Source organism: Bos grunniens, chromosome 5 (assembly GCF_055505025.1).
Source record: "Bos grunniens cultivar Pamir isolate PY7600 chromosome 5, Bosgru_T2T1.0, whole genome shotgun sequence".
NCBI classification, from domain to species: domain Eukaryota; kingdom Metazoa; phylum Chordata; class Mammalia; order Artiodactyla; family Bovidae; genus Bos; species Bos grunniens.
In genome coordinates this window covers 11015912-11040942 of record NC_141169.1, presented here as the reverse complement: position 1 = coordinate 11040942, position 25031 = coordinate 11015912, and the positions used below count along the sequence as shown (strand labels likewise).

The following is a 25031-nucleotide window of genomic DNA, read 5'->3' as shown; positions in this document are numbered from 1 at the left end:
TTTTTGGTATGTGTGGTTATTTCTTGTAAGGATGAGACTTTCTTGGATTGAAGGATTCAGTTGTTAATTTTGATAAAGTAAATCTCACCCAGATCTCCAGGTAAAGGGCTCTGTGTTTTTAGTTAAAGAAATTTCTTTTAGTTAAAGAAGAAACGGGATGTTGATAAAAGGGAAAAAAAAGGACGGATTCCTTCCGAATGGTCTTCACTTCTAACACAAATGTGAGATCTACATGAGACAAAAAAATGAAAAGTTTAATTCAGGCACAGGAAAACAACCCATTTTCCTCCTTTTAAATCGACCCATAGGTCAAATAAATGGGTTTGGGTGGTGTCTAAATTAAAATGTGGTTCACCTTTATTTATGCCCTCTAAACATTTATTTTTTTCAGTTGAATCAAATTAGACCAACTTTTGTTCATATAGAAACTTATCTTTTAATATTACAATACCAGGATCCTCGCACATTTTATATACAATGTCACTCCACATTTAAAATATATTTCTTAGGTTTACATAAAAAATGGAAGTACTAATGTTATTTACAAAAATACATTCAATACCACTAACATTTAGATGCAACGTTCCCACTTTGCTTTAAACAGGAATGAACTTCTTCTGAACATGGCACAAAAGGATCACCGTAATAAAAGTAAATATATTACAAAACCAACCAAACAAAAAGTAAAACCGCTGATCTAAGCCACTCGCGGTTCCCAAGATACAAGCCCAAAGCCGAAAGGCTTTTTCATCCGAGCGTGCACAGCAGTTTCCAAAAAGTTTCTTTGTGAATATGTCTCCTTCCCTATCATAAACTCCTGGGTCTGGCTTCCTAAATATTAACGTAACGTGATCTAAAGGATTAGGCGAAGCAGGGAGGGTGGGATCTTCCTGCTCCGTGGAGAACGTCCGGACCACTGAGTTACTTCTCCACCACCTCCTCCACGCAGGGGAGTTTGTGTTCCTCCGAGGAAATGCTGTCCACGATGGAAGAGAGGCATCGAAGGCTACTCGAGGCCGATGAATCAATGCTTGTCCCTCCTGGGAGCAGAAAATACACAGACACATAAACATACTTCCCATGGAAGGAAGGCAGCTCTGCTCCCCGCGCCAGGCGCGGTCGCCGCGTTGGGAGCGCCAGCTCGCAGGGCACATCCCGGTTCCCGCTCGGCTCCGAGCATTGTTTTGTGCCCCCAGAGAGCTTCCCAGCCCCCTCCCGGGAGTTTCTCTAGTAGCCCTGTGCCCTTTTACTTTACCTTCCTTGGCAGTTATCACGAGCCCCCTGGAATGATCCGAAACACTTGGCCACTGGGAGCTGCAGGTGCGCAGGAAATCCGCACCCTCAAGCTGGAGGAAAACCGAGGCAGCAGATTAGTCAAGAAACATGGGTTCCGGGGGTGGGTTAGGGGGCCGTTGGTGGGGGTGTCTCCCCTGTTTCCTCAGGCCGGGTACGAATTTCCTGCCTCTTGCAGGCACCCCGTGTTCACGGGTCACCGGGGGTTCATTAGAGAGGGAGCGGGAGGGGAGGGCGAGGAAGGGGACCGGGGACGGAGACCGAGCAGCTGGAGGTTAAGGCCCCGAGGAAGGCACCTAATCAGCCTATCCATTCCCCGCCCGGCGGCAGCATCTGGGCTCACATTTTCTTGCTTGGGTCTGTAGCTGAAGGGGTCCACCCCTAACTCCTGCATTTTGTCCTGCTGATCCAGCCGGTGCAGCAGGTCCTGCAACCGCTCGATGTAGTTAATGGCGCTCCGCAGAATCTCCACCTTGGGCAGCCTCTGGTTGGGGTTGGCCACAGTCCGTCGCTTCAGTGCCTCGAAGGCCTCGTTGATTTTCTTGAGCCGCCGCCTCTCGCGCAGGGTGGCGGCCTTCCGCCGGTCGGTGGGGGCAGATTTTCTCTTGCAGGTCTTGCAAGCCCAGATCAGACATTGGCCGGGACAGTGGGGAGGCTGCAGGCCTGGGGGCGCCAGGACATGTTCCTCTCCGCTGCTGTCGCTCCCGGCTTCTGGGGGCATTTGGTCCTGGCAGGGCGACAGGGTACCATCACTCCCTGGATACAGAGGAGAGCCCTCTGCCACTTCTAAGGGCTGCAGGGTAACATTTTCCCCGTCCAAGTAGAAAAAATAGGAGCCAGTTTCAAAAAGGTCCATCATCATGTTCTCTTCCTTGGCCTCTGACTTGGTCTGAACAGGGTGATGGGCTCAAAAACCCAGAAGGTTCTGGGTGGTTACCCAGATGGCATTTAATTAGTGCGGTGACATAAGTCGCCCCAGCTTTATATATAGTAGCTCCTGAAACTCAATCCAACTTTTAGCTGTCATGGAGCATCAGTCTCTCAATGTGATTACAGCCAGTGCTCTCTAGAATACCTAGTTTGAAAGAAAACTGAGAAGTGTCACCTTCAGAATGATGTGACAACCTATATGCAGGACAGGTTAAAACAAAATACATGGACTCCTAAATTTAAACAAAGCATCGAACACTTCAATTTGGGACACTTTAGAGGCTAACCTGCTTACAGGACAAGTTCAAAACAACTGGGGATTAACACTGCACTGTTCCCCTCCCCCAGGCTCATCTGAATTCTAAGTATAGACCCATGATGAAAGATTTCAAAGGCAATAGCCATTGCTCCAAAATAGCTTGTTTAATATTTGCAGAGTGGTTCAGCTCTTTTCTCTCTCCTGCCTCTCAAAAAGATGCTATTCCTGTGATAAAACCATTACAGTCCTTCCAAGGTTATACATGACTTTCAGGCTTCAGCCTCCATAGCAGCAGGTAAATCTCTTTCCTCTCTTTTACTAAGGTTGTATGACAGTTTGGGAGCTGGAAGGGGTGCTAGAGGGTGCTCAGATTCCTTCCTTGGCTATCTTTTTCTGGAGGGTGGCAACGTAAGATCCGAATTCCATACCCCTCCATGGTGGACCAGTAGTACCTATAAGGTGAGGGGTGGGACTGAGGATGGGGATGCAATGAATGTAATAATGTCTCTTGAGTAATAGTTTTAGTGGAAATAAGACTCATAGCTATTTGATATTCCAGGATTCAGTGTGGCACTCTAAGGTTCCTCTGTTAAGGCTCCTATTCTACACTGTGTGCTCACGGCTTTTTTATTCTCTTTCTTGGCACCCTTTGATGCCAGATAAGTTGTTTCTTAGGATTCAGCTGAGAAAGGTAGCAGCGAAGATGCAAACCAAGGAAGAGTGTGTTTACCTGCAGCTTGCCTGTGGTTCAGAGCACATAGGTATGGTGGTTGGGGAGGTATAAGAGAAGGATGAAGTGCCAGGCCCCTAAGTTCCGAAGAAGTCCCTTCAAGTCCTAGCTAAGTTAATTTCTGTTTCTGTGTGCCTAGGCAATACTAGGTTTTGATTTCTCTTAAGATAACAATGGTTGCCTTATGGAATTTTGGGGACAATTCGATTAACTGATCCCATGCGTGTGAAGCATATAACCTTACATTAGCTGCTTGATGAACATTAGTTATCATGGAAAGCATAAGGCTATGTCAAGGCTAAGACCATTTCTTACGAAGGAAGTGAAGCACAGCTGTAGCAGATAATTTTTCCTCCTATTGAAATTGTTTTATTTTGTTATACCCTTTCCTTTTCCCTTCCCTTTCCTTTCTTTCCCAGAGCTCTGGAAGACTCTTTCCAACTATAAATTGCCTTTGGGATGACAGTCACCTCTGGTTTTGGCCATTAGAGTCAGTGCCTGAAAAACCAGATGGAAACATAATATCTTCTTCTTCTACCCCAAGCAGTGATAATTATAGGCTACGCTCAATATGATTTCATTTTTTAAAATGAATAGGCTGAAAACAATGTCCTTGGACTCAATGGTCAGACAATGTAGAAACTAGTTACATTTTTGAGTTAAGTCACTTACTCCATAAGATAAATCTTCATTATTTTCTGATCAAGCCATAGACCTGAGATGTTAAGTTTTGCCATTTTGTGCTATTTTTACATTTTTGTTATTGTGCAGCTGTATATTCCTTATGAAGTATGCGAACCATTTTTCAGTTTTTAAAAAAGTAGGAACTATAGGGAATAATAAGAATCTAATACTTTTGTGCAGTTTCTCCTATTTCTGCCAGTCCCCTGGTTGCTAGTATCAGCAGTAGCGACTACAGATTGGAGGCTCCAAGAATTCATGGAATAGTCTTGAATATATTATGGAAAATTACCCTGTGCTCTTAACTTCACTCTGTGCTGCATCTTCTAACGAGAAGGCAATTTGAAAAGTCATTTTAAGCAGTAAAATTATATAGCATTATTGCTAAGATTATTAAGAAAATGATATCTGAAATTCATTTATTCAACATTTTTGAGTTACTGAGTGCCAGATAGTGTCTTGGGTGCCAAGAATAAAGCAGTGAAAAATGATCCCTTTTCTTATGGAAATGGAATCTAGAAGGGTGAGTGAGATTGACTAAGCAATTAAAAAAATGGGAGAAATAGCACTTGAATTGGGGTGTCAAAGGCCTACATCACAATTACTTTGAGCCTCTGAGAACTTAGTCAACCCTAATATCTCAAATTCTCAGTTTTTCACCCATAAAGTACATAATGACAAAGATACCATATTCTCAAAGGTCATGATAAAGTTTTTAAAAATGCAAAGTCACTTCAAAAATGTTGCATACCCAAAAAGAAAAGTATTTTAATTACTGCAATTAGGTTTACAGAAAAAATGAGGTTAGAAAAATATTGCTTCTCAGAATTTTGTTGCTTGGATGATAGAAGTAACGTGTAAGGTGATAACGATTCTCAGACTCACCTCTGATTTTAAGACGTTTCGGGCAGATCTGAGACAGTTTATGCATCATGAACCTGCTAAAGAATATGGAAGTGCACTTTCTCCTTTATTTTTCCCTTATTTAAATATCACCACTGGAGAAACAATGAGTTCAAAACATAGAGAAGATTCTAGAAAGAAGAGGAAAAAGCTTTGGGGTGCCAATCAAGAGCAAACTTCCCAGACAGGGGTGGCATTTCTTTGTGTGAATTCAGCTATCACTACTGAATTGTCATTTCTTATTAAATTACAAAACCCCTTTAACAACATTCTCTAGAATTCAGGCCAATAATATTAGTCTTGTTATTCACCTTGTTCAAACAGATTTTTCCCTTTTTTGTTGTTTTGAGGGCTGAGGTAAGGATGGGAAGAGAGAAAAAAGGAAATGCCAACTTGGGAAATAACCATTTTTTATTAGATTAGGTAATGGGAAAATACACAGTGATTCCAAACAACTAACTAGTGAACTCTTGGAACTCAAACTGTTTACAGAATGTGAGATGCCTGTAATTGCAATTACATTATTTCTCAGTACAACATGGGAGACACAGATCTCAACAAGTGGTCAAAACGGGTTTATCCTCCAAGCTTTAGATAGTTCAAGTGCATTTTTTAATTATGAAAAAAGTAACTAATAAGAGAATAATAAAATTAAATATCAATAAGTCACTTCAGGGGCCTAGAGTTCATAACGAAATGTGAAAGTAAGTTAGTGATAGAATTGAGAGTTTTCAAATAGTTTTCAAATTATTCTTACTTCATGCTTAGTTATTTGTAAATGTATTTTCTTCCCATCATCTCCACAAAATCTTGAATATGTCCAGCTTTTCCCCTCTGTGAAAAAGTGTAGGAGGAAAAGGATTATAGTTAGTCCAGCCAACAGTGGGTTTCCACTGTGAGCTTTTGGGAAGGTGTTGTATCTGGTAGCAAAGCAGTCTTGGATAAGTCAGAAACTAAGTTCTAGCTATTCATAATTATACATTCCAGGCTTATTTTAAAAGAGATCAAATGGCATATATAATACATACATCATAGATTTGTTGTTATCATAAAATGGAAAAATATATGTTGAATCCATATTATGGAGTGGGCACTCAAAAATGTTAATTTCCTTGCTTCCCAATTCATACAGCTTCTGATTGAAATAGCCAAAGGGAATTAATTGAAGTATGCAGATCTGTTAAGACAGATGTTTAGGATAAATTTAGGGATTTATTTGTGTTAATTGTGTTATAGAAGTGAAAATATTAACACTAGTATTAGTTGCTCAGTTGTCTCCAACTCTTGGTGACCCCATGGACTGTAGCCAGCCAGGCTCCTTCGTCCATGGGGTTCTCCAGGCAAGAATACTGGAGTGGGTTGCTGTTTCCTTCACCAGGGAATCTTCTTGACCCAGGGATCCAACCCAGGTCTCCTGTATTGCTGGCAGATACTTTACCATCTGAGCCACCAGGGAATATTAGCACTAGGGACTCCAGTAATTGTTTCGTGTGTTTATGCCCTCAGCAAATTTCTGTTTACTCTAATTTAAAAAAAAATTACACAAGTGACTAGGAAATTGGAGGAAGAGAATGTGGTTTCTTATGAGTGTGTAACAATGAACAATCTGTCACGAATGGATGGAATGGTCTGGGAAGTTCCTAAGATGTTGGGTTGGTATTTCTAGGGAGCAGATTTGAAGATTTTTAACAGACCTGACGATTAGGGTAGTGGTGACCATAGGAGGAAGTTCAGGGAAGAAGTAGACACAGCATCAGTCAGGAACTGATGAAGAGGTTTTCGTGGGCTATACCTAGGGACTTTGGCTAGATTGTTGCATTTGTTGCTCAGTGACTAAACCCTGTCAGACTCGTGGCGACCCCCTGGCCTATGACACACCAGGCTCCCCTGTCTGTCACCGTCTCCCCTAGTTTGCTCAAACTCATGTCTGTTGAGTCAGTGAAACCGGGTTCAAAAAAGCAGATTCTGTCATAGCTGAAAAAGCAGAACTGAGGGCCAGATAGAAAATAGTTATACTTTTTCAGCAGCGGAAAGAAAGAGGAGGAAAGGGAATAAAAGAAAGAGGGGCTGGAGGAGGAGGAGCAGGAGAGGAAGAAAATGAACGGCATGAAGTCCAGCCTGTGGGGAGAAGAAGGGTCAGCTAGCAAGGCCAGGGAGTGGCCCTAAAGAATAGAAGGTGAAGGAAGGGCCGCTGACTGAAAGGGAAAATTCAGAAGAGGCAGATTAATGCTCTCAATTTATGGCTGCTAAATGAGTAACATGAGCCCGGGCACCTGTAATTTACCTAATCTTCAGACAGTTTGTGCCCAGAGATTCCCAAACACCATGGTAAATATAGCTTGCGTTTAGACTGACAGAATGTTCGAGTTACTGCTGAGGACAAGGGGGAGGGGCCCAACCACGCAGAGGAGAAGGGAAGCTTTTTTTTTTTTTAATTCAATAAGGATTTTATTTGTAGTTATAAACATTTCTTTTTTTTGAATTGGAGGAAAATTGCTTTACAGTGTGTTGGTTTCTGCTGTACAACAATGTGAATTAGCTGTATGGACATTCCCTCTCTGGTCAGCCTCTCTCCCCGTCCCTATCTCACTCATCTAAGTCATCACAGAGCACCAGGCTGGGCTCCCTGTGTTACAGACAACTTCTCAGAGCTGACTGCTCCACACATGACAGTGTGTCTGTGTTGACGCCACTTTTCTCCATTTGTCCCAGAGGCAAATCCCCTGCAACCTCCAGATAGCGGCAGTGAGAAGCTGGGCAGAGAAAAGCTGGGCTGGGCAGCGGTCTTTTTCAAGCAGCTCTGAAGAAGTGTGTCTAAGACAAGCAGAGACGAACCAGAGAGGCTGCTCTTCAGATGTTTCAAGAAATTTATTTTTTTACTCTTTGCTCTCAACCCCCATATAACCTGTGTTCAGTTCATGCGCTAGATACAGAGGGCTACTGAAGGAAGCTGCAGCTCATTTATTTTCTAGGCACAACATCTAGGGAAAGAGACAATAAATAGGAGTGTTTCTCCTCTACCCCAGAAACACTCATTCCTTGGTGCTTAGAAAATGAAATTCCCTTTAAAATTCTGCGCACTCCCTGTCTTCACTCAGATTGAGGGATTTTAGAGCATCATTTGTGAAACATTACAATGTTTCTAGGTTAAGTGTTCCTACCCTGTGGGTTGCCAACTGGGAAGGTTTGCTTAGGACAAGTACACTGAAGGTCCTGCTTTCGGGACTAAGCTTGGGAAATCCCCAGGCAAATCAGAACAAGCTGTAAGCATCTATCCAGGATAGATGGGTAGAATCTATTCATAGATATGAGCAATGGACAGAGTACAGGATGTATAGGCTTTTTTCTTTAAAGAGAATTACAGTGATTACAAGTATGGGATTTGATGTTAGACATAAGTTCTAGACTCAGCTCTGCCACTTGCTAATATTTGACCTTGGGCAAGTAATTTTAACTTAAGTCTCAGCTAGTCCATAAGATGGAAATAATATTACCTTATAAAGTGGTTTTAATGATTAAAACAATGTTAATAAGCACCTAATATACAGTATCCAGCACACAGGAAACAATACAAACTGGTATTATTTCAATTGATAGAAGAAAAGAAAAATCACCCATCTACCTCTTGCCTCAATAAATCATACTTTGGTTTTTTTGTCCTACATATGACCAAAAATTTTATATTATGTAATATTATATAATGTAAATTTTATATTAAATAATTTTAAGAATATAAATATAGTATCATGTATTTATGGTCTTTTTCACTTAAACATAATAGTTTATGTAATCATAAACTTTATTCATGATGCTCCATAATAACTGTTTAAAATGTCTAAGATATATGGAATGGCCTTTCAATGTTGTTTACATCTTTTAAAAACTAAATGATTGTGATCTTCAGATGATCCAAATTATAGTAGGGTCTGGTGTTACCAGCTTGCTAAGCTAAACAGATGTCTCTAGTATAGAATGGTTAGCCAAGTATTTTGTTACTGCCCTCCAACTGGCTGGTTATGACATATTGTCCAAAATAGTTGGTGCTTTAAAGCCTATGTCAGAGCCTACTGTGACAAATAGTCACCACTGTACAAACACATTTATCCCATAAAGTTTCTCTACCGGTTTGGAAAAAAACAGTTGTTTAATCAGACGTACACACACATTTCACACTTTTTCAGAACTTCAGACATTTCACCTTGAGATAAATACATGTTAGCTTTTAGGATGGTAAGTGGCAGAAGCATGCCAAAAGTGAGAAAATGTTTAAATTGTATATATCCTGGTGCTTTTTAAGTACAGGAATTATTTCAGTGTGTTGCTAGTCACATAAAAATTAATCATGTTAAGTTTTGTCTTCTCTAATTTCAAGATCTGGGCTAGGTGTTGTGATTGGAAAAGCCATGCTATATAATTTCACAATGTAAGCACAATCTTTTTATTAAGTATTTTTTTTTCTGTTTAAGTATAAACTATATGAGATTAAAAGCTGTTTGACACTGTAAGATTCCAGGATTTGTACTTTTAGAGTATAGCATAAAGAGTAGCTATATTAATTTATTTTGTAAAGTTGTAGCCATTAGTCAATTTTGAAAAAAAAAAAAAGTGGCAATTCCTGTGTTGAAGTACTTTAGATAAATGATTTCATTATATATCACAATGTTTTGGGCTTCCCAGATAGCTCGGTTGGTAAAGAATCCACCTGCAATTCAGGAGACCCCAGTTTGATTCCTGGGTTGGAAATATGCCCTGGAGAAGGGACAGGCTACCCACTCCAGTATTCTGGCCTGGAGAATTCCATGGACTGTATGTATAGTCCATGAGGTCACAAAGAGTCAGAGACAACCGAGTGACTTTCACTTCATTTCACAATGTTTTGCCAATATGATTTATCTCCATTTTAAAAAGGGAATAAAACAATGAGAAATTAATCTACTCTCCCCAAATCACACGCTTATTAACTAAATTCTGGCTCTTAGAGCATCTCTTACAGCTCATAAATTGATTTATATAATCAAAAAGAAGTCCTTATTCTGAGTCTCCTTACAGTGCCCAATAGAAGAGTAGTCTGCAATGGAAAAGTCTTAAGGGCAAGTTAACTTAGGGGACCTTTCAGTGTTTATCTGGCCACGCGTAGGATAACTTCCGTTTTTCTAGTGACCAAAAGAGGTACTGTTGATAGCTGTTGGCTGAGATTTGGACCTGTGTTGACCCATTGGGAAATAATGATGCAATGGTATTTTCCATGTACAGTGCCATCCTGTCCCAGAGGTCATGAAATTGCTTCTCAAATTCAAATGCTTGAAACCCATGGTCTATTGCTACTTTAAAATACACAGTAAGAAGGAAAGAGAAAGACAGTGTAGTTTAGCACACTTACGACAGGGTAAAGGTGGAGTGGAGAGACCTTACTATCCAAGTCTTGAGTTACACAATGCGTATGTGCGTGTATGCGAAGTCGCTTCAGTCATGTCTGATTCCTTGCAACCCCACCAGACTCCTCTGTCCATGGGATTTCCCAGGCAATAATACTGGAGTGGGTTGCCATGCCCTCCTCCAGGGGATCTGCTCCACCTGGAGATTGAACCCACATCTCTTCCGTCTGCATTGGCAGGTGGGTTCTTTACCACTAGCGACCTGGGAAGCCTACACAATGCATTTATGTCCTGTATTTCTTCCTTCCTCTTCAGTCTGCCCAGGAGACCAGTACAAGGACCAGAACTGAGGATGAGCAAGGAATCTCACCAGACAGAAGGTGTCTGAATAAATACACGGATGCTCTGTATACCTAGTCAAAACTACAGCTCACCTATAGGGAGCTGTATCTACTATATCTACGGGGTGGCTAGCAGATTATGTGGACCAAACTGGACTTCACCAATAAGTAGTCATTTTAAGACTTCTTGAAATGGGGTTTCTCAGGTATATTTGGTTGTTTGATGCTTAATTGGCCCTCCAGCCCTTTCTGTGTTGACAAGCATAGGGTGAACTCACTTTGTCTGTAACCCGTTTTCCCAATCATTTGCTTTTATATATAGTTTCATCTACTCTCTTATACTCTATAGTAGGATTGAATATTCTTAAGTAACAGCAAGTATATATTATAGCTCCTTTCAGAATAGTTCTTTACATGTTTTCAAATATTAATAGAATTGCTGTTGCTTGATATTTTCTAGTATCTTGCCTAATTTCTTTGAATTCTTTAACATAAATCTCTCTTTATAAAAGTTTCATAATCTCTAATTTCTATTTGCCATTTACCATCTCTTGTTTTTTGCTTCTTTTTGAAAGTTGTTAAAAAAAAATAGTTTGGGCTTGAAAGGTTCTTTTAAAAAAAAAAAATGGTGGGTATGTTTTGTTCCAAGAATTACCACATCAGCTGAGTGTAGAATTTCTTTCTAAATTTGTTTTCAAGAAAACAGACGATCATATGCTTTTGGAGCTCAACAAGGTAAGGTGCCTACATAGCCCTTAAGAAAGCATTCTTTTTCTCAAAACACAGACTAATGTGAATTGTGACAAGCATGACTCTTATGATGGATATTTGGTGAAGTATGATTTTCTTTTCATACAAACCAGGTCTCTATTAACATGGTTTCCTCAAGTCCACTTCTCACTTTCAAATCCTCTAGGAATTGACACCAACTGCCCATTTTGACACTCGCTCATTAATTTCCTTTCAATAGGACGATTCTCTCAGCTGTTGTGGCAATTTACGGTTTTACAGACTTTTCTGGTACGGCTCTTTGTTGACTATCCTTTCTGTGTTCAGGAGACGGTACACCACCAGAGGCCTGCAAGTGTGTCACAGAGTCATTAGTGTAGTTTACCATTTGTTTCATTTCCACTCTCCCCGAGGGAGACTTCAGCGGAGCCCTTAAAAAGTCAAAAGAACAGAATCAATTAGTTCTCTCCAGCAAGACTGAATGGGCTTGATATCAGGTAGATCCATGCCAGTGCTTTCTTCCCTAACTTGCACTGTTCCACACACTCAACCTGACTGGGTCCAGTAGATCTCTAGTTCACAGATTTTTTTTCCCCAGTTGGGAGGTGTGTGTGCACACATTGTGTGAGGGAGGTCACTTCCCTGCCATGACTGGAAGCACTCACAGAACCCAGGGGACAGAGAACGACTTTTGTAGCCCCTTGTGAAATATGAACGACCTTGCTCATTTCTATTCGTGATTGGGAAACCCCCAGAACTTTGAGGATTAAAGAGCATAAAAATGAATAACAGAAGGAATGGCTGTAGAAGAGTACAGTATTTGTTTTGCAATAAAATGAAGTGGGACTGACTGTATGACTTTTCCGTGGCGCAGGTTCTTTTTCTGTGTGTCCAGTTTTGTTTTGGGTTAGTGAGAAACAGCACATCACCAAGAAAGAATGCAGGAACCGCGGGCTACGTTACACTTTACCAATCTGTTGTGCTGTTCCTGGAAATGTTTGTATTTGATGTTTTCCAGAAGGTAGCAAATTTGTGTGTGTGTGGCTGCTATGCTTAAAGATAAGTGTAATGTGATATTTGACTGTTTTATTTTACCTTTGTATTCAAATCAGTGAACATGGTTTAATCCTTCAGAATTTGTTTCATCTTACGATATAATAAAACTAAGAACATATGCCGCTTTAACTAAGTAATTTCAAGCTATTCATTCGTTAATGTTCCCTACATGATTCTACAACAGCTAGACTTCTTATGTTTCAAACTTTATTTTTACTTCTTGGAGTGTTTGGTATTTTATATAGCTTTCTAAAGCTCCCATAGCAGAATTTTTTCTTTAATCTTATTCATTTCAATTCACTAAAAAGCTTATTTTTTTTTTTTCTGACTTTGAAGAAAATCCCAGTCTTCTCTATGGAATAAGTTATCTTTTGAAGATTAAAGTGATGATTAAAATCAGCTTTAGGACATATGATAATACTATAATACTATTTTTGGCAGTGGTGTGTTACTTAAAATGTTTTATAAATGCATTATCTTAGCAATAACTTCAACCACAGGAAAAAATGAAGCACGATCTTATAAGATTAGTGTGAGATTTCCTGAGGGTGCAGTAATTTAGCTCTACTTTCAGAAGTGGGCAGCAAGACTTTTCTGGGGCTCTAGGGTTTTTAATAGTCTATCTAGAATAAAGACAAATAATGGAACCAGAGGAGAGGAGAGGGGGAGAGGAAGGAGAGAGGAGAGAGGGAAAGGAAAAGCTAGAAGGGGAAATGTTGGGTTATAAAATCATTCTGAGTTCAGAATTGACCACTTGGCTTCTATCAGAATCTACTCTTTTTATAAAACAACTCACAACGTTTTGAAAATCAAAGGCCTTAGCCTAAATCACGTCTTTTTAATAGTATGCTTCCTTGGTAATAGAATCTGGTGAAAAAGCACAGAATCACAGGAAGCTTGGGAGCACTTGATTTTGTCTAGTATGTTCCTATTTCAAAGTTTATGACTGTAAGAAAATACTCACAAGGGATTATTTATGGAGTGTGGATCATCAGGCAATTTCTATTTTTCTCAACTGCCTCTTTTCCTATGTCTCATATTGATTACAGCATTTGCTCCTGTGGTTATTCATAACCAAGCTCTTATCGCATTGCCCTCTAGTGCTTATTTGCTCATGTAGTCCACCCTGGAGAGCAGGAACTATGTAATCATCAGTGCTTAGAAGACTACTTGGTGGAAAGCAGGGACTGTGTAAGATCTGCTGAGTGAGAACTGTCAAAACCCTCATCGTCTTCCCTGAGATGAAGTAGCATCTTTCCTTATCAGATACTTATTCTTTTATTTCTATTTCTGTTTGTGATTTGGTGCTTTGCCCAAAACACTGTGCATCCAGATCAGTGAAAGATACAATGCTCATCTTATTTTAGTAGAACTTCCTGGAAACTTTATGGGATAATAGGCACTCTGCTTAAAAAAAAAAAAAATTATATAGCAAGCTTTATTTTTGGAGCTGAAATTGCTAAGCCTTGGATACTAAATCTAAGTAATTAATTGCTTAGTCTGGCTGTCACAACACAATTAGAGTACATCAATTTGTGTTCAGGCACTCGTGCTATGTTGGTGGGTTGCTCGTTCCTAGTCACCCAGCTCCTGAGTACCTGGTCATCCTCGTAGTTCCTGGCTTCCATGTCATGAGAGTCTGCCAGCTGACCCTGAGAGTGAAGGCCTTGGGACATATGGTATCTTAGTGTGGCCATTCTTCTGGACACTCTCCAGTTGCCACCATTTCACTTCCTGAACTTTACTTGTTCAGAGTTGACTGGGTTCCTGAGGTAGAATAGTACAGAACCCAGCACTGGAACCAGTAATCCTTAACCCCCCTCTTTGTATCCTTCAACTTCCTTCTTAATAAAGTCTTAGCTTTATAATAATAAAAATATTCTAATTTACCTTGAAATAATTTTGTACAACATTTTTTAGTCTAATATTAATACTTATTTTTAAAAAGTGGTATCTTAAATGTTTCATATCATGTAACCCATGTAAGGTGGCTCAAGACAGTAAAGAATCTGCCTGCAATTCAGGAGATCTGAGTTTGATCCCTGGGTCAGGAAGATCCTCTGGATAAAGGAATGGCAATCCACTCCCATATTCTTGCCTGCAGAATTCCATGGACAGAGGAGCCTGGAGTTGGACGCGACTGACTAACACTTTGACTTTCACTTTCTTTTCAATACATTTATGACAACTTTGAAATGATCACAGTAGTCTGTCTAAGGTGCTGTTGAAATAATCAGGCCTCAATAAACTTCTTAGAACAGAACATGTAAGAGTGGAACACTTAGTAGAGCAGACCTCTCCTTTCATGTGACTTAATTAAGATCTTTTGATGAACTCACTTATTAAATATTTTTTTGTAAATTACGTGTAATTCAGGCCTAACTCTGAGAGTGAAATGGTCGTACTTCTAGCCAATGCCATTAACTCCCCAATTGTCTTATTAAATAGCTTCATGAAAACATATTTATTTATGGTTGAGCTGGGTCTTCATTTTTGCTCGTGGGCTTTCTCTAGTTGCTGTAACTGGGCGGTTACTCTGTTCTGGTTCCCAGACTTCTCACTGCAGTGGCTTCTCTTGTTGCAGAGCACAGGCTCTAGAGCATTTGGGCTTCAATAGTGGTGGCTTGTCGGCTCTAGCACGGGGCTCAGTAGCTGCAGGGCACAGGCATAGTTGCTGTGAGGCGTGTGGAATCTTCCCAGTCCAGGGATCAAACCTGCGTCTCCTCCATTGGCAGGCAGGTTCTCTACCACTGAGCCATCAGGGAAGCCCTAAAGTTCACCATTTTAAAATGTGTCGGTCAGCGGTTTATAGTATTTTCACAAAGTTGTACAATCATCACCACTATTTCCATCATCCCAAGAAGAACCCTTGTACTCATTAGCAGTCACATCCCATTTCCCACTCCGTTCCTGGCAACCACTAATGAACTTTCTATGGATATGCCTATTTTGGATATTTAGTTTAAGTGGAATCATTGCAATATGTCTGGCTTCTTTAGAAACCATGGGTGAAATGGCACTTCACTTACCTTCTCTGAACAAGGTTTTAAGATTTTCACGTCTTCCAGGCAGCATGCAGCCTGAACAATAAGATGCCTGCCTGAGTTGTTTTCCAGGAACTTGGAGTCAGCTGCACGTAGTTAAGGCTGAGCCAAGAGTCAGCTGTGTCTAGTTCAAGCTGCGCGCCTTAGGGCTAGAAAAGACCCCTGACCGCTGGTCTGGGCATGCGTAGGCATGCGCACTTGTGACCTTTAAAATGTGCAGAGGCCTGAAGCTTAGTTATGCCAGTGCTGTACAAAGATTGTCTTGGCTTCTCCGAGATGATTTGACACCTATTTGCCCATCTCCTTGCTTTGCTGCAAACCTCAGCGTCTCAGCGTTTTGGCTTGCTGCGAGTTGGGTAAAACAAACCGGTAAGTAACACCTTCACTTAGTGTAAAGTTTTCAAGGTTGATGTTTGAATAAGTACTCCATTCCTTTTTGTGGCTGAATAATATTCCATTGTATGTATGTACCACATTTATTTATCTGGTTTTTTTTTTTTTTTGGCTATTATGAATAACGTTGCAGTAGAAACTTAAATGTGTGACTGTTTGTGTGGAGCCATAATTAGTTTGTTTGAACTGGTACCATAAGAAAGCCTCCAGGATGTGGTTAGTTGATAAATCTTTTAAGTCTCTGTGGTTCCTCCGCTACAGCTTTATATCTTTTCCAGATTTTTTAAAGAATTGATTCATTTGTCCTGTATGGTTTTCCAAACTCTGAATTTTGTTGATTGCATTTTTGGGCATAATTTAACATGTTTTTCTAATGTCTATAATTTCATCAATTGGTAGCTGGATGTAGATGCTTGATTGGATTCAGACTCCATGGGAGGAGAGAGGGCTGGCAAGATCACATTGTACTTTTTTTTTTTTCTACAAACGTGTTTCTCTCACTTTTTTTTTTTTTTTTTACTATTAGCAGCCATTCATGATATTTGCCTAGATACATTACAGAATGAGAGGTTGTGATGGTCTGTTATTTATTTATTAGCTAGAATATGGTATAAAGAAAAAAAATCTGCCCTCAAATATTTTGTTTTATTTTACTTTCTGATATTTCATTATTAGTGTAAAGAAATGCAACAGATTTCTCTGTGTTAATCTTATATCCTGCTACTTTGCTGAATTTATCACTTCTAGTAGTTTTTGCGTGAAGTCTTACAGAGTTTCCTATTTAAAGTATTGTATTATCTGCATATAATGACAATTTTACGTCTTCCCTTTCAATCTGGATACCTCTTATTTCTGGCATCACTGACTCCATGGACATGAGTTTGAGTAAACTCCAGAAATTGGTGATGGACAGGGAGGCCTGGTGTGCTGCGATTTATGGGGTCGCAAAGAGTTGGACACGACTGAGTGACTGAACTGAATTGAGCTATTTCCTCTTGGATACCTTTTATTTTGTTTCAGGGACATACTTGTTAGAATTCTTATAAATTTTGGAGAAAATGTAAATGTTTCGCATTTGGTTAATATGACCCACTTGGCATTAAAAGTTGGTGTTTATCCTGAAAAGGTGAAATTATTTATGATTTTTTAAAGAAAATTAAGACCAAAGGAAATAAGGCATGGAACATACTAAGATTTATTCACTCCAACATCCATCTTGGTTTATCACGAGGGGGTTAAATTTGACATGATTGCATTTTTCCCCCCCCCCCGGCAGCCAATTTCCCTGCATCATTTCTGAATAGCAACATATCTTTTCTTCCTTGGTGGGCGATACTTTCTGATATATTAAAATCTTATGATGTGGCCTGTATTTGAAAACTTGTCTGTTTTATTAGGTATTGCTTCTTATATTAGTTACACACTTCAACTTTATTTTTATAATAAAATATTTTAACATATGAAAGGAAAGTTTTCTCATCACTCTTAATCACATAAAAGTTTCTCATTTATTTTTCCAGATGTTTTCATAATGTGAACTTAAGATGTTTTCATAAATATAAAATAATCTAACACTATTAAAGATTTTTAAGTTACCATGTTAAACTTATGAAGTAATTTGAAAATAACCTTGTTTTTTATAATAGGCTTCCCTTACTGAAAAATCTGATCATGTCTTAGGTTTCTCTGTTCTATAGTTTTCTTCAGAAGTACCCTCTGAGGTTAGCCTCTTGGTACTTTATATTTTGGATGTTATCAGTGAACTAATTTTTCCCATTATTTCTTATCATTCATTAATTGGTTATCATTTTGGAATATTTATTTTGTGGTCACTTGTATTCGAGAACCTTTATTAAAGCCTTTCAGTCTACTTATTTGTATCTTCTAGGTATGCAATATTTTTGAATCAAATAATGACAATTTTGACTTGTTATTTTTATTTTTCTTATTGCTTTGGTTAGATAAGCAGGATGTATTTTTGGTACCTGATTTTGATAAAATCTTTGTCTCTCAAATCTTTAGTGCCTTAGTTATTTAAAGCCTGTATGTATTTTTCATGCAATTCCCATTTATTTAGTACTGTTAAGCCACTCTAAGGAGTGATCTAGAAATACATGTGTTTGTGTATCTCTGTCTATCTGTCTTCAGAAAGTGAGGGGTTATTGAAGCCAGCCTGAGTCTGTCTACTTTGTGTCTGCCCCCGAGGAAGGGCGATGCTTCTAAGCCTGGCTGGCCAGTAGGACCCTGACTCCTCGTGACCCACTTCCCTTCCTCCAGCTTTCCTGGATCTGAGCGGTGCCAGCTCCTGGCTTCTCTTCAGCCTTGCCCCACCTGCCCGCTGTGATGCGATGCCTCCTCCTGGCCCACCCGCGTGTGTCCTGCCTGCCGGACTCACCACCTGCTGTTGCTTACTGTCCTCTCTGGCCCTGGTGGCTGCCTCCGTGTGTGTACAGATTGGCAGCCGAGGCCAGACCCGCCTCTACATCTCAGCACCTGTCTCACCTCGTGGGATATTTGGTTCCAAGTTTCTTTTGAAACTGTGCCTCCCTGCTTTTATAGTCTAATTAGTTTTGATGGAGTCTTTGAGGGGGGGGAAAAAAAAACATGTTAAACCCCTACCTTTCTCCTTACGGAGTAAATATAATGTAATTAAAAAAGGTTTTGAGTACTTTGGCTGTAATATTTCAGTGGCTGTTGAAATATGTTGAATTTCTATAAGTGATCCCCAAGTTTTATGTTTTGAAGGCTTACATGCTTTTAGGAAGTGAGATGTGTGTTGGTATGCACACAATATAAGGATATTGGCCATTAACTCTGTTTACAAACTGCTGTGTACGGGGAAATCATGTTTGCTGAAGTGTCTATAAGACAAAAAGTACTATTGAACTAGTTTTTAGTATGTCGTCCGATTGTACAGAATTCCTTTTTGTACTTTCAGTTGTTCAAAGGATTTTTGTCTGCATACTGTTAAGATCTTAGTTTCATTCTGGGTAACTGGTGATCCTGAATAAATGACAAATTACTGTCTGCTCAGTGTCCCTGCTCCCCTACTTTCATTTATCTTTGACCCAGTAGTGCTTGTTTGCTCCTTGAGAAGATATTTTAGCAAGTGGAGATTGGCAAGAAAATACACTGCCGCGTAGGCCACATTATTTTACTTCTTCTAAGGGAAACTTTCCAATTGCACGTATTAGTTCAGGTACATCTCATACAGAAGATGATGTTATACAAAACGCAATGAGGTTCAAATTGTGAGAAAAAGTTAGTCCTTATTCACAAGCAGCTGACAATCTAGTAAGAGGGGGAACGTGAGTGGAGGATAAGATCTGTTGAGAATACAGGAGCTAAAGCAGGGTATTGATAACGTGTAGGGTGTGTTAAGGCAGGAGTATCATAGTTTGGCTTAGGTCTGGAAAATTGGAGTAAGACTGGGAAAAACACTTTCTGAGTTTAACTTAATAGGCAATGTCAGGCTGCCAAATTGGATGGGTAAAATAATAGAGCTGAGAGCTAGGGAGAGAAATCTGGCAACGAGTTCCTGAGATTTGGGAAAACAGTACATCTTGGTTTGAATCAATACATATTGGAGGAGGCAGCAAATTGCAGGAAGAATATCAAACGTGATACTTTAATTCAGAGGGTAGCACTACCACTGGCTGACTATATCGCATGAAAAACTTGCATAAAAGGGCTTATTTTAGATGATATTCAGAAACGTCTGTTCTTCAGGATGAGAGTAATGAGTGTTCACATGTATGTTCTGTGTCCAAATAGGTGAGATCCAAGTCATTGTGTATCTGATGGTCTCTAGGTGATGCAGTGGTGTGTGGTAGCTGATGCTGTAGCCTCTAACGTCAGATTTCCAGTTTCAGTTCTGGGCAGTTTCACCTATTTGATGTGTAAACCTGGGCAGGTTATTTAACCATTTTTTTTCGCTGTTTTCTCATTTGTAAAAGGCAAATCATGATACCTACTACCATGAATTGTCAGGAGATTAATATTTATAATATCCTTAGAAGAATGCTTGGCACATAATGATTCATTAGAGAAAGCTATTATTATTCATGGTAAATGGAATTATAAGTCTATTTCATGCAAATGATTCATATCACAATTGTAAGTGTATTCTTTAAAATATAAGTAACAACTCTGAGAAATAGATATTGATCCTGTTAGTATGCACCAACTTTATGAATGTGGTGCCCTTAGACTGATGAAGCTCTGTTTTCCAGTATAAGAGTCCAGCAAGTGGATTCACATCTTCCATGACAGTTCACCCGAAACTATAAATACTAAGTGAATACGAATATAGTTTTTAGTGAACTATAAATACTAGGTGAATAAGAACTAGTGAATCCTGTGGAAAGCACTTGCAGTATGTCAGGTTTTATTTTTAATGTTAAAACACTGATTGCTAGTCCTTTGGGAATGGAGTAAATAATAAAGTAAACATTTCGCTTCATATTGCCCTCATTCAAGCAGATGAGCAGGATACTTTGATTAGTGAAAACAGTACATAAACATTTACATCATTGTAATAAGTTACTAGAGTTTAAATTATACTCACTTTTAAAATTATGAAATATTTCAAACACAAAACTTTAAAGAATAATATTTTTTATTCATTACTTAATTTTAACAAATCTATGTGGTCGTATAAGCTTTAGACTTTAAAACAAAATTTACAAATGCATTTGAAACCCTTGTGGGCCCCTTGATTTCATGGCAGTTCATCTTCCTCCCTGAGTTCCTCCCATGTCAGAGGAAATCACGATTCTGATGCCCTTACATTACTATTTATGATTTTACATACGTACTATAATCAGTGAATCCATTAAATATGCACTGCTTGTATTTTAAAAATGTATTAGTAGCTTACTGTAAATATCTTAATAATTTTTTCATTGTTCTATTTTTAATCAACTATTGAATTATAATTTACATGAAAAAAGCATTCATTGTATATATACAACTTAAACATATTAACAAATAAATATACCTGTATAAATAACTCTCCTACTCAAGATATAGAACTTTCAGCACCCTCCAGAAGTTCCTTTTTGTCCACTGCAGTCAATTCCCCACATAAACTCCACTCCAGGTACCACTGAGTTGATCTCCATCACTATAGATTAATTTCACCCGCTCAAGAACTACATCTAAATGGACTCTTCCAGTATGTATTCCCCTATATTTGTCTTCTTTTCACTCAGTATAATGGTTTTGAATATTTTTCCTCTTCTCATGTGTATCAATATTTCACTTTCTTGTCAAAAAATGCCACAACTTATTTGCTCATTCCTGCTGGTGGGTATTTGGATTCTTTCCATTTTTGGCCATTGTAAATAAAGTTGCTAAGAGCACTATTAATACAAGTCCGTTTCTGGAAATATATTTTAACTTCCCTTGGATAAGTGAGTAGGAGTGGCAATACTGAGTAATATGGCCATAGGGTATTATCTTTGTAAGAAACAGTCTGTTTCAGAGTGGTTGCACCATATACCACAGCAGTTCCAGCTTCTCCAAATTTGTGCTGGCATGACTTGATATTACCTGTCATTTTTAACTTTAATCATTTGTTAGCATGGTTACTTCATTCTGATTTGCATTTGCATTTTCTTGAGGACTAATGGTGTTGAGCATCTTTTCATGTATTGTCCATTTGTGTGTGTGCTATTCTGTAAATATACATGCATTCTGAATACCAATCCCAGGACTTGCATCTTGTCACATTTGTGAATATTTTCTCCTATTCTCCCAGCCAGTGGCCTGGATTTTCATTTTCTTCATAGTCTTTTAAAGAGCAGAATGTTATAATTCTGAAGTACAATATATCAATTTTTTCTTTTATATTTCTTTGTACTCTAAGACATCTTCGCATGTCCCAAAGTCATGAGGATTTTATTAACTTTTTTTCTATAAGCTTTATAGTTTAAGCTTTAAATTTAGGTCTGTGTTGAATTTCAAGTTAATATTTGTGTGTGTGTTATAGGCTACGGATGAGGCTAAAGATGAAGATTCATGTTTTTCCAAATGGGCATCCAGTCATTCCAGCACTATTTATTGGGAAGACAGTCTTCTCCATTGAATTACTTTGTCCCTTTGTTGGTGACAGAATTCAGCAGTATTCTATTTGAATACTTTGGCTATTCTAGATTTTTTTGCATCATTTCTATATAAATTATAAGCAAGTTTATTGATTTCTAGAAAAAAAGCCTTATGGGATTGATATTCCATTTAATCCATAGATCAGTATGAGGAGAATTGATGTTCTGAGTTCATGGACATGCATTATAAAAATTTTATTTAAGCCTGCTTCAATTCATATCAGTATTGTTTCTAGTGTGTTTCTTGCAGATACTTTGTTAAACTTATTCTAAGCATTTCATGCTATCCTTAATGGCATTTTAAATTACCATTTCCAGTTGTTACAGTTGTCAAGATAAAATTGATTTTTTTTGTATCTTGATCTCATATTCTGTAATATGTTTTAAAGCTATTTATTATACCTAGTGATTTTTGTAGTTTCCTCAGGAATTTCCTCATAAATAATTACACTCATATAGACAGTTTTGTCTCTTCATTTACAAACCTTTTTCTTGCCTTAGTGTAATGACTAGGAACATCAATGTGGAATAGAAGTTGTGAGCGCATACTCAGTTGCTCAGTCATGTCTGACCCTTTGCAACCCCATGGACCATAGTGTGCCAGGCTCTTCTGTCCATGGAATTTTTAAGCCAAGAATACTGGAGTGGGTTGACATTTGAGATCTTCCCTGAAGTTGTGAAAGTGGGCATTTTTGCCTTTTTTTGCCCTTAGGGTGAAGGCCTCTAATATTTCACCTGGTGACTCAGGCAGTTAAAAGTCTGCCTGCAATGCAGGAAACCTGGGTTTGATCCCTGGGTCAGGAAGATCCCCTGGAGTAAGAAATGGCAACCCATTCCAGGATTCTTGCCTGGAGAAACCCATGGATGGAGGAGACTGGTGGGCTACAGTCTATGAGATCACAAAGAGTTGGATAAACTGAGCGACTTTCACTTTCATGACACTAGCTGTAGCTTTTTGTATTTGCCTTTAATCAAATTTAGGTGGTGCTTTGAGCACTTTGAATATGTTGTTTCATTGTCAGTTGGCTTGCATAGTTTCTAAATAGAAGCCAGGATATTATCTTATCTTGAACTCCTCAATAGGTCTATTTTCTTTGTGAGGTTTACAAATTTTATCTTTTTCATTGGCTTTCAGTGACATGATTATGATATGCAGCGTCCATCGTTACTAAATGTGGTCTCGGGTGCATCTAGTAAGCTTTTATTATGTTTATCTGTGATAATGGACACAGTAGAAGAATCTAGAATCTTAGAGGAATTTATAAGGATTAATCAGGTATAAAAGTATTAAAAGTTTCTAATTTACTAAAATGACTTCTCAATCTAATACTTTCAGTAAAAATGAAAATAATTCAAGCTTGCAATTCTAAAGAAACAATCCCATTAACAAGGGAGAATAATGCTTTTCATCTGGAGAAGGAAATGGCAACCCAGTACTCTTGCCTGGAGAATCCCAGGGATGGGGGAGCCCGGGTGGGCTGCCGTCTATGGGGTCGCACAGAGTTGGACTGAAGCGACTTAGCAGCAGCAGCAGCCAGTACTCTTGCCTGGAGAATCCTATGGATGGAGGAACCTGGTAGCTTACAGTCCATGGGGTCGCAAAGAGTTGGACACGACTGAGCAATTTCACTTTCACTTTCACTCTCTGTTGAGTTAATTTTATTTTCAAATGACTGTATTGCAGACACTGATTTGGTATGTCCATTTGAAACATCTGAAATGGAAATTGTCTTCATTTGTTTTCCAAATCATATTTTGTCATTTGTATACATGTTTATCTGTTCACTTTAGTCCAAACATTCCTTGGGAATGCTCTTAGTCATTCATGAAAAGAAAGTATCACTGGTCTTATTTAGCAGAAGTCAATAAATCTGCTATAATTTTCTCTTTAACGTGTGCATGTGACACAGACATACAAATGTGGAACTAATATCGCAAGGTACAATACAATCGTAAAGCAGGGTGTGTTATCTTACTGATAAGCATACACACTGTCCAGCCAGGATTAAATATTGTAAAAAATTATCTTTGTGCGATTTCTTGTACTTTTTGAAACACTTTGATATGTGTGGTCTCATCTGTTCCATAGAACATCTTCATGAACTGATGGGTATATGAGTTTTGATTCCAAATGGTATCTTTATGCATGTTTATGATGTCATTTACCACACAGTGATCCTAAGAAGGCAAGCCAAGATTATGCTTCATAAACATTTTTATTCCACATTTTCACTTTTTAGTATCAGGCAGTTGGGAATTTCAGATCATTTTGTGTTACTGGCATCATCAAAATTTTTATTATGAGTTTTCTAAAAAGTTAGCATACAGAAATGGACCTATCACAATAATGTCATGACGTAGAGAGTGCTGAACTTCAATTTCATTTTTAAAATCTAGTGTTTGATACCAGATGTGAAGAGTGAATCGCCATCTCCTCTACGAAGAGGGCAAGGTTTCATTAGCTTTTTCAAAAGACTTATACATTTCACCTATAAAGTGAAAGAAGAAAATTATGCGTTTTAAAGCAGCATGAAAGTAGAGGTGATACCCACAGCTGCTCTCATTTCTGACAAACAATTCTGAGAGGCTCCAGTTTCATTTGGTTCAGATGAAACACATGTTGCTCATTTATTGTACATATGCTTCAATGTATTTTGACAAATCTGATCTAAAAATGTTACAGATGTCCCTCATTATTTTAATTTGCACTTAGTAGCCACCTATAACACTTGGCTGTAAACCAGCCTTTTTCACAGTATGATTAAGAGAAAATTTAGCTACCTTTAATATGTGAATTTCAATTTAGTTTCAGTTAGTTTTGTGATGCAACTAGTGAACTATACACTTAACAGGTGCTCTTTTACAGGTGTGTTATATATAATGAAGATGAATTTTTTAGACATGTTTCAAATAATTTCAGGTGGAAATAGTTATTCTAATCCTGTCTTTTAGAGATTCATTATTCATCATATGGCCTGAAATCAAGCAGCAATATAACTTGAGTACTTTCAAAGTGATGAGTCTTAGGTCTTATCCTAGACCTGCTGAAGTAGAATCTACAGTTGAACACAATCCCCAGGTGATTTGTATGCACAGTGAAGACTGGTAAGCACTCTTTTAGAGGAGGCTTTGTTTCAAAACTTTGTTTTATATTCACATATGCATATACACATGGGCCAACTCTATTCTG

The 25031-nt window shown here is 38.6% G+C and overlaps 3 protein-coding genes across 4 annotated transcripts in view; 2 read left to right on the top strand and 1 right to left on the bottom strand.

The window, feature by feature from the left end:
* LIN7A (lin-7 cell polarity scaffold A) overlaps positions 1 to 25031 on the top strand; it is a 322471-nt gene that overhangs the window by 230180 nt on the left and 67260 nt on the right. The window lies entirely within an intron of this gene.
* MYF6 (myogenic factor 6) lies at positions 412 to 2255 on the bottom strand. Its single transcript, XM_086398861.1, has 3 exons — positions 1637 to 2255; positions 1256 to 1346; positions 412 to 1040 (listed from the first exon to the last, which is right to left on the bottom strand). Exons 1-3 carry the CDS (start codon positions 2153 to 2155, stop codon positions 922 to 924), a joined length of 729 nt encoding a protein of 242 aa, XP_086254987.1. The 5' UTR covers positions 2156 to 2255; the 3' UTR covers positions 412 to 921.
* On the top strand, positions 15329 to 18761 carry LOC147371316 (uncharacterized). The gene is made up of 2 exons (XM_086398868.1): positions 15329 to 15710; positions 18012 to 18761. Exons 1-2 carry the CDS (start codon positions 15554 to 15556, stop codon positions 18296 to 18298), a joined length of 444 nt encoding a protein of 147 aa, XP_086254994.1. The 5' UTR covers positions 15329 to 15553; the 3' UTR covers positions 18299 to 18761.

What these genes read in the sequence shown, in the direction of transcription:
- MYF6 (XM_086398861.1), bottom strand. Translation starts at nt 2,155, where the DNA reads ATGATGATGGACCTTTTTGAAACTGGCTCCTATTTTTTCTACTTGGAC. An exon ending in ACAGACCCAAGCAAGAAAAT is followed by an intron (nt 1,347 to 1,636) that starts GTGAGCCCAGAT and finishes GTTTTCCTCCAG; the next exon opens with CTTGAGGGTGCGGATTTCCT. An exon ending in CGTGATAACTGCCAAGGAAG is followed by an intron (nt 1,041 to 1,255) that starts GTAAAGTAAAAG and finishes TTCTGCTCCCAG; the next exon opens with GAGGGACAAGCATTGATTCA.
- LOC147371316 (XM_086398868.1), top strand. Translation starts at nt 15,554, where the DNA reads ATGTGCAGAGGCCTGAAGCTTAGTTATGCCAGTGCTGTACAAAGATTG. An exon ending in GAGTTGGGTAAAACAAACCG is followed by an intron (nt 15,711 to 18,011) that starts GTAAGTAACACC and finishes CCCTTCCTCCAG; the next exon opens with CTTTCCTGGATCTGAGCGGT.